Source organism: Galeopterus variegatus, unplaced genomic scaffold, assembly GCF_000696425.1.
Source record: "Galeopterus variegatus unplaced genomic scaffold, G_variegatus-3.0.2 Scaffold351, whole genome shotgun sequence".
In the NCBI taxonomy this organism is placed as follows: domain Eukaryota; kingdom Metazoa; phylum Chordata; class Mammalia; order Dermoptera; family Cynocephalidae; genus Galeopterus; species Galeopterus variegatus.
Genome location: NW_007726462.1, coordinates 347445 through 356369, shown reverse-complemented (window position 1 = coordinate 356369; position 8925 = coordinate 347445). Strand labels below are relative to the sequence as shown.

At 45.2% G+C, this 8925-nt stretch overlaps 4 protein-coding genes and 1 pseudogene across 5 annotated transcripts in view; 2 read left to right on the top strand and 3 right to left on the bottom strand.

Annotated features, from left to right (window-relative positions):
* The window catches only part of LOC103586556 (histone H3.1-like), an 18337-nt gene extending 17743 nt beyond the window's left edge, over window positions 1-594 (bottom strand). The window contains exon 1 of the mRNA XM_008567852.1: window positions 266-594. Coding sequence (XP_008566074.1) covers window positions 266-594 — 329 coding nt within the window. The remainder of the gene's footprint in view (window positions 1-265) is intronic.
* LOC103586557 (histone H2A type 1) overlaps window positions 1-2100 on the bottom strand; it is a 19994-nt gene extending 17894 nt beyond the window's left edge. Inside the window, exon 1 of one of the 2 annotated variants that reach the window (XM_008567853.1) lies at window positions 1708-2096. In XM_008567853.1, coding sequence (XP_008566075.1) covers window positions 1708-2096 — 389 coding nt within the window. Of the gene's footprint in view, window positions 1-1703 lie in introns of those variants that run through there. The other variant, XM_008567854.1, reaches the window with a different exon arrangement.
* A 320-nt stretch (window positions 2101-2420) lies between these two features.
* LOC103586553 lies at window positions 2421-3293 on the top strand (annotated as a pseudogene).
* A 2826-nt stretch (window positions 3294-6119) lies between these two features.
* On the bottom strand, window positions 6120-6545 carry LOC103586552 (histone H2B type 1). Its single transcript, XM_008567849.1, has one exon. The coding sequence runs from the start codon at window positions 6541-6543 to the stop codon at window positions 6163-6165; it is 381 nt and encodes a 126-aa protein (XP_008566071.1). The 5' UTR covers window positions 6544-6545; the 3' UTR covers window positions 6120-6162.
* Window positions 6546-7276: 731 nt separating this feature from the next.
* On the top strand, window positions 7277-7669 carry LOC103586550 (histone H2A type 1-E). Its single transcript, XM_008567848.1, has one exon. It carries the CDS (start codon window positions 7277-7279, stop codon window positions 7667-7669), a length of 393 nt encoding a protein of 130 aa, XP_008566070.1.
* Window positions 7670-8925: the final 1256 nt, after the last annotated feature.

Below are 8925 nucleotides of genomic sequence, written 5' to 3'. Positions count from 1 at the left end.
AAAAAAAAAAAAAAAAAAAAAAAAAAAAAAAAAAAAAAAAGCTTTCGATACCAATTCCGGGGACTGTGGAAGGAACAGAAGTAAAAACATTTACTTACAGTACACAGCACTTTTATAGAAAAGGTGGTTGGCTCTGAAAAGAGCCTTTGGGTTTACGGTTGTCACTCAACGCAGGAACGTAACTTACGCCCTTTCCCCACGGATGCGGCGAGCGAGCTGGATGTCCTTGGGCATGATGGTGACGCGCTTGGCGTGGATGGCACACAGGTTGGTGTCCTCAAACAGCCCCACCAGGTAGGCCTCGCAGGCCTCCTGCAGCGCCATCACGGCCGAGCTCTGGAAGCGCAGGTCGGTCTTGAAGTCCTGCGCGATCTCGCGCACCAGGCGCTGGAACGGCAGCTTGCGGATCAGCAGCTCGGTGGACTTCTGGTAGCGGCGGATCTCGCGCAGGGCCACGGTGCCGGGCCGGTAGCGGTGGGGCTTCTTGACGCCGCCGGTGGCCGGCGCGCTCTTGCGGGCTGCCTTGGTGGCGAGCTGCTTGCGGGGCGCCTTGCCGCCGGTGGACTTGCGAGCCGTCTGCTTGGTGCGAGCCATTTCGACTGACACTAGAGCCAAAGGTCTGCAGCCACAGGCAGATATTAACATCTTCTATTCCTCTCCTTTAAAATGCTGGTGTTTTCAACCCTTTCTGTGCCGTCTTTTGTACGTCTCATTTAAAAAGTTGGCTTTTTTCCCTAGAATTTTATGTAGTTACTAAGATGATATCATCTTGCTTGCTACATAAAATATTTAAATGTTGACCCTTGCAACTGACTTTATTTTGGTAATCTTTTTGAAAAGACGCACGCCATATATAATATTGGCCAAGTGACTTGTTTTACCCTTACTGAAGTTTAGGAAGGCTTCCACCATATCTTGGCTTCATTTAAACTTTGGGTTTTTTTTTCTAAAGACTTGTTCTCAGTGCACCATGACCATTAACTGAAGTAAAAATGCCACACCTGTTATTAAACTGTTAACATACTTTTTCACTAAAATGTAGGATCCTCACATAAAAGTACTCTTTCTTTTACGATCCAACTCGTGTAAATCGGTGTGTAAAAAAAAAAAAACCCAGACTTTATAAGTGTCACAATTACTGTACGCCCTATCAAAATCATCCTGAACTCAACAAGCTCTGCCTCAGGGCGATCTGAGTCCAGGGAATGTAGTTCTGTATTCCTATTTACAGTTAGGGTGGCTGGCTTCTCAAAAAAACACAAAACATCGTTTAAGTGCAGATGATTTTGTCCCATTAGGATGCAGAACAATTCTTCCCGAAGGGTAACACGACAAAGGCGCAGATTTATTACTCTGTAGGTCACTAACTAGATGCACATCTTAAACATTGGCCAATCATTAGTATTCCCATTATATTTCCAATTGTTTAATTTTTACAATCCTGAGAAACTACAGTAACGGCCAACGTTAATTATCTGTGATACAAGCTTTTCCTTTCTGTTTTCCTTACTTTTTAAACTTTAAAATGCTTCGTTTCACGTTTCTGAGTGAAAATAGTTGAACTACAGAGTGGAAGAATTACGTTAAGGTTCACTGCAGAGTTAAGAAAATGTAAGCTCTTTTAATGAATACGTGGGTGGCTCTGAAAAGAGCCTTTGGTTAAAACTGAATCCTTCAAAGCCTAAGATACTGATTTTCCCAGCTTACTTGCCCTTGGCTTTGTGGTGACTCTCGGTCTTCTTGGGCAGCAGCACGGCCTGGATGTTGGGCAGGACGCCGCCCTGCGCGATGGTGACTTTACCCAGCAGCTTGTTGAGCTCCTCGTCGTTGCGGATGGCCAGCTGCAGGTGGCGCGGGATGATGCGCGTCTTCTTGTTGTCGCGGGCCGCGTTGCCCGCCAGCTCAAGGATCTCGGCGGTCAGATACTCCAGCACCGCCGCCAGGTACACCGGCGCGCCGGCTCCCACCCGCTCGGCGTAGTTGCCCTTGCGGAGCAGGCGGTGCACACGGCCCACGGGGAATTGTAGTCCTGCCCGGGAAGAGCGGGTCTTGGCCTTAGCCCGTGCTTTGCCGCCCTGCTTGCCACGTCCAGACATGATAGCTAACCACAGAAATGAATGGGGTAAAGCGAGTTAGCCAGAGCAGCACTACTTATAGTCTCATTACTGGGCGCGAAAGTGAAGCTATGCCATTGGCTAAAACTATACGTTCTTTTACTTAGACCAATGGAACTACTAATTTTAAATACACTTCTTGTGATTGGACAAAGGTTGTGTATGACGTCATCTAGAACCCTCACCAATCAGACTCAAGAGTTGACTAATCACCTCATTTGCATAAGTAGCTGTACATAGACAGTGCTCCTACTCCTGTCGTCTTCTTTCTTCTCGGTTTTTTTCCACTCTTAGTTAATTTCTGCCATGCCAGATCCTGCGAAATCCGCTCCTGCCCCGAAGAAGGGCTCGAAGAAGGCGGTGACCAAGGCGCAGAAGAAGGACGGCAAGAAGCGCTTTACGGAGCAGACGGTGAACTCGGCCAACCGGAAACTGGAGCCCAGCTCTGGAAGAACGCGTCTTAGCCTTGGCGCGAGCTTTCCCACCTTGCTTGCCGCGACCAGACATTTTGTGGCTCTAACAAAGCAGCACAGCAACGGGAAAAGACACGTAGATACAAATCGTCTTAGCAAATGAGAAGCAATTATACTTGCAATCGGAATTGCAACTTATGCCTGTCGATTGGCTAAAATGATCTTAAATATTGCAACCAATTGCAAAGTAGAACTGGAATCACCTAATTTGCATACGACGGTACAGCTGGGGACAGTTTACCCAATCAAAATCTAAGTGTGTAAACACCACATTTGCATAGGAGCCCTAGGAATAATACCAGAATTTGAGAAAGAAAATATTTTATATCTCTATAGCTTACAAGCGTGGGTTATTGTTATGTCTAAGCCGGCGAAGTCTGCTCTTGTCCCGAAGGGCTTTCAGAAGGTGGTGACCAAGGAGCAGCCGCAAGGAGAGCTACTCCGTGTACGTGTACAAGGTGCTAAAGCAGGTCCACCCGACACCGGCATCTCGTCCAAGGCCATGGGCATCATGAACTCCTTCGCGAACGACATCTTCGAGCGCATCGCGGGGGAGGCCTCGTGGCTGGCGCATTACAACAAGCGCTCGACCATCACGTCCAGGGAGATTTGGATGGCTGTGTGCATTTTGCTACCTGGAGAGTTAGGCAGACATGTCGTGTCCGAGGGCACTAAGGCTGTCACCAAGTACGCTAGCTCCAAGTAAATGTAACACAGAACATCTTCATACCCTACCCCAAAAACTCTTTAAGGGTCACTTCCTTTCTCAGAATAAGAGTTGTATGACATATTTTCAGCGATTACCAAACAAAATTGATTGATGTGCTATGTGGTGCTGGCACCTCGAGATACTCAAGTCTTCTGACTGGTTGAAAGCAGAGGACCATAATTACAGAGTGATAGGATGGCTGTCTCACTTCTGTCTACTTTGGGTGCAAGGCTGACAAAAGTGTTGTCACTCCAAGTTTCTCTTCTATTGAAATTGTGTTGTAACATACCCCTATAATGGTTCCATGAAAAGTAAAGAAAATTTAGGAAGCTTGGTAATCACTTTTCCTAGTGCCCACACCTTGACCTTAGTTTTTCAGATGAGCAATGGGAAACTTAATACAGCCATACAGGTTTAAGAATTATTATTATTTTTTTCAGGTTTAAGAATTATTAATGTATTCAATAACATTAAGAATACACATGTACACTTGAGTTTGAATATGTAAATACTATCAAAATTATGGATGCATATAAATTCTTCCTAAATATCACAGGCTCTCATAATTTTGAAATTTCGGTGACCTTAAGATTAGTAATTTACATTTTTTCTAGCTTTAAGGGTTTTTTTTTTTTTTTTTTTTGAAAGATAATCTAATGGAAGTTGCAAAAGTATTAGGAGGATGGAAAGCAAAAGTAGATCTGAGGTATTCCAGAGACAGCAGCAGGAATCAAATGTAAGACTGGGGACACAAAATGAAAAACTAGGTGCTTGAAGGGTAGGTCTGGGGCAGCTAGAACTCAGAACTCTGAGAGGGTGTGATAAAGATGACTCTCAGAGTGCAAAGGAATAACCTGGGAAGTAGACCCAATTGCTGATGCCAAGATGAAGGACATTGCTGGGAGTGTACTGATGGGAAGAGAGAGTTCTTTCTCTTACCCTCTCTGCCTCCCTAGTGTTTACTATTTGTGTAGACTAACTGGCAACCAGCTGGCAAAAAAAAAAAAAAAAAAAAAAAAGTCAGTAAATGAATGAATAAATGAATGGATGTGGTGTAGAGTCTCAGCCACTTTACCATAAAGTAGGTGGCGAGGAGAACACAAGGTAAGAAGTAGAGCCTAACTTTCTGATAACATGGGCCCCTCTATCATCAGCTTCTCACAAGTAGGCAGCTAGCTTCCCCCCACAGTAATCCCAGAGAGAAAGAGAACCAAAAGAAAAAGGCACTGTCTTTTTTAACCAAATCTTGGAAATGACATGCCATCATTTCAACTTTATTCTAGTGGTCACGTTGGCAGGCAGCCTCGAAGATGACTCCCAAGGATCCCAGTTTCCTCTTACCTTACACAATCTGCTTGAGTGTAGAATGAAGTTTTGATTTGTTTCTTTTCTTTCTTTTTTTTTTTTTTTTAAAGATGACCGGTAAGGGGATCTCAACCCTTGGCTTGGTGGTGTCAGCACCACGCTCAGCCAGTGAGCAAACCGGCCATCCCTTTATAGGATCCGAACCCGCGGCCTTGGTGTTATCAGCACCGCACTCTATCGAGTGAGCCATGGGCCGGCCCTGATTTGTTTCTAATGAATAAAATCTAACAGAAATCATGGAATTTAACTTATAAGATTGAGTTACAAAAGGACTTTGGATTCCATCTTCTTCACTCTCTTTCTAGCTCTAAGGGAAACCCACTGCCATTTTGTGAGCTGCTATGTACAGAGGCTCAGGAAGCAAGGAACTGAGAGTTGGTCTCATTGCTTGTGAACTGAACATCAAAGTAATGGAAGGGATGATTTGGGAGGAGATTGAGAAGAAAGAAGTGACAGAGAAAAGACAATTTGAAATGTATCATATACTATCTAAAATACTATTTATGTACTTTGTTAATCACAATAGTAGACCAAAACCAGAATTTCAGTTCACCTACCCCACCCAATTTCTATTTCGCTAACAGAAATCAACAATACCACACTATTTACTTGCTGCAAGAAATGTCTTTCACATTCAGATGAATTAACTGCATTTTCTATAAAATAAACTACAGAGCAGTAGCAAGTGAGTATTCATAGAACATGCAATATAAAATTTTTAAAAATTAAAAGTATCTATAAAGCATATATAAATAGTGCATGAACTTTTAAACTTAAATGGCCAAATAGACATCCTTTGCTAAAAATGAAAGTTTCAAGAATCATCCATTTCCTGACATGACACACCAGATCATTAAAAACAAAAGCAAGCATATAAAGGGTTTATCACCCCTAACCCATTATAAAAACTTCTGGATGAGTTGGACGAGTATAGCATAAACATTTGGGAGCAGGGCAAGCCAATGCCACCTCCCCAACCGACTCAACCAGTTTCACTCACACGACCCCGAAGTCCTCCAAAACACAAGTGTTCTGAAGTTTGAGGGAATTCCATCAGAGAATATTTGACAAATAAGAGTTGGGTTGCAGGTGTGCTAAGGCCTAAAGCCATAGTACAGCACATCATCACAGCATGAGAAAAAGTGGCTTGAGAGCAGGCGGGACGCCCAATGGGAATGGCTTTGAGACAACTGATGAAACCAAGAATGTGAGCAATGACAATCGCGTACACAAGACCCCAAACTTGCTGGGTGGTTGACCCTTCACAGCAGAATAACCAAGTAACGTCTTTAACCAATGTGAAAAGACTGGACACCTAGCAAAACCGTTTTTGGAACAGCATGAACTGTTTTGGAACAGCATTTGACTTTAAAAGATGTGCCTGCATCCTCACTTTTCCCAAGACAACTTAACGTCAATAACAAAACGTATTACAACTCTTCACATGACAACCTGAGTGGCTCTGAAAAGAGCCTTTGGTTTTATATATTAGAGAAGCTGTTCACTTGGAGCTGGTGTACTTGGTGACGGCCTTGGTGCCCTCGGACACGGCGTGCTTGGCCAGCTCCCCGGGCAGCAGCAGGCGCACGGCCGTCTGGATCTCCCTGGACGTGATGGTCGAGCGCTTGTTGTAATGCGCCAGCCGCGACGCCTCCCCCGCGATGCGCTCGAAGATGTCGTTCACGAAGGAGTTCATGATGCCCATGGCCTTGGACGAGATGCCGGTGTCGGGGTGGACCTGCTTCAGCACCTTGTACACGTACACGGAGTAGCTCTCCTTGCGGCTGCGCTTGCGCTTCTTGCCGTCCTTCTTCTGCGCCTTGGTCACCGCCTTCTTGGAGCCCTTCTTCGGGGCAGGAGCAGACTTCGCTGGCTCAGGCATGTCGCCAAAAACCAACAACGACTAGGAAAATATATATACTCTAATGGCACCTTGCGTCTGGAGTCTCTGCTTTTATAGGGCTTCTATGCAAATAAGGGATTCAAGAGTATCCGGCTCTGATTTGAACATGTATTAGTGACGGAGAATATGTAAATTACATTGCATCATATCTCCTTTCTTATTGGTTAGCTAGTGAAAACATAATTTTAACCAATCAAAACTCACGTTTTACACTTCCACCCACCACTATAACTACCTTCTTACTGCTCCTTTCAGCACATTCCTTTTTTGCTTTTCTCTGGCTCTATCCTTTCTTATTGTTGTTAGACCAACATGTCTGGACGTGGGAAGCAAGGAGGCAAAGCTCGCGCCAAGGCCAAGACTTCGCTGGCTCAGGCATGTCGCCAAAAACCAACAACGACTAGGAAAATATATATACTCTAATGGCACCTTGCGTCTGGAGTCTCTGCTTTTATAGGGCTTCTATGCAAATAAGGGATTCAAGAGTATCCGGCTCTGATTTGAACATGTATTAGTGACGGAGAATATGTAAATTACATTGCATCATATCTCCTTTCTTATTGGTTAGCTAGTGAAAACATAATTTTAACCAATCAAAACTCACGTTTTACACTTCCACCCACCACTATAACTACCTTCTTACTGCTCCTTTCAGCACATTCCTTTTTTGCTTTTCTCTGGCTCTATCCTTTCTTATTGTTGTTAGACCAACATGTCTGGACGTGGGAAGCAAGGAGGCAAAGCTCGCGCCAAGGCCAAGACCCGCTCTTCCCGGGCCGGGCTGCAGTTCCCCGTGGGCCGTGTGCACCGCCTGCTCCGCAAGGGCAACTACGCCGAGCGGGTCGGAGCCGGCGCGCCGGTGTACCTGGCGGCGGTGCTGGAGTATCTGACCGCCGAGATCCTGGAGCTGGCGGGCAACGCGGCCCGCGACAACAAGAAGACGCGCATCATCCCGCGCCACCTGCAGCTGGCCATCCGCAACGACGAGGAGCTCAACAAGCTGCTGGGTCGCGTGACCATCGCTCAGGGCGGCGTCCTGCCCAACATCCAGGCGGTGCTGCTGCCCAAGAAGACCGAGAGTCACCACAAGGCCAAGGGCAAGTGAAATGCTTACCAGGTCAGCAGCTGTCCCTTAGTCCCGGAAATCAAAGGCTCTTTTCAGAGCCACCCACCTTTTCCGTAAAGCGCTGGAATACTGAAGCCTACGTGGCGTTTAGGTTTAATTTCACATGTTTTATCTACCTTGCCAATCATTTCTAATTCACAAGGAAAAATACTCGTGCTCCAGTTCTTACCCTGAGTGAGGTTGGTTCATTTTTGAAACCGCAACTCACGTCATGCACCATCAACCTTTCAGAAAGAATGAAACTAGCTGTCTAGTGTCCCATTTTACTAAGATAAAAGGCAATGTGTTTCAACGCACAGGAGTCAAAGGGTCATTGCTATTCCGACAGGACATAAATTAGGATTGGAAGCAACGTCAGTGACAAGGTGTAGGAATCAAGACCGGTGTAATGCGCCAAGATGGTGATGCATTGTGTGCGTGTGTCTGCGGGTGTGTATACATATACACATAATTATATATACGCTGCGTATGTATATGTATTGTCAGAAAAGTCCTAAATATAAATACAAGAAATGAGAGAACAAAGAAGGTTATCTGGCCAATCGCATTTCAGGGCGGGCTTTTCAAATTTTAGGGACGATGGCACTGCTATCACTCAACTACTTTAAAGGGTTGGTTATGTTTCTTTTCAGCAAAACGCAACTAACGAAGCATCCTAACATCAAAACTAAATGAAACTTCTCTTTCATGACCGAAATTTAAATATGAACTAAACTCGAAAGAAAAATGTATTAAGTATTTAATCTGTTATGGTAATCCAATCACATTTCTCCGGAAAACAATCTCAAACCCAATTCGATCACAGCGCGGGACCTATAAACCGGTCCGCTCTGTTCAAAGTATGGTTTGAAACCGTCTCGTACTATTTGTCAGCCAATTCTCACTTTTCTGTTATCATCACAGCTATTATGAGGTAATCACCTTACAAGTCCACCAGCGGCAAGGCGACCAGCAAGAGCGCGCCTGTCACCGGCGGCATGAAGTTATATCGCTGCCCCCAGCCGGCACCGTGGCCCGCACTAGATCAGGGGTCAGTCGAGCTGCTGATCCGCAAGCTGCCCTCACAGCGCCTGGTGCGCGATCTATTACTTAGGAAAACCGCTTTATTTTTCACTTCATAGACTGTCTTAAAACGGGGGGGTCGGGGTGGGTGGATGTGTGTGGATTAGTTATTCAGTATTAATTATCAAAGGGAAAGGTGCCATTACTGAGGAGGGGACTTGCCTCCTAACGGG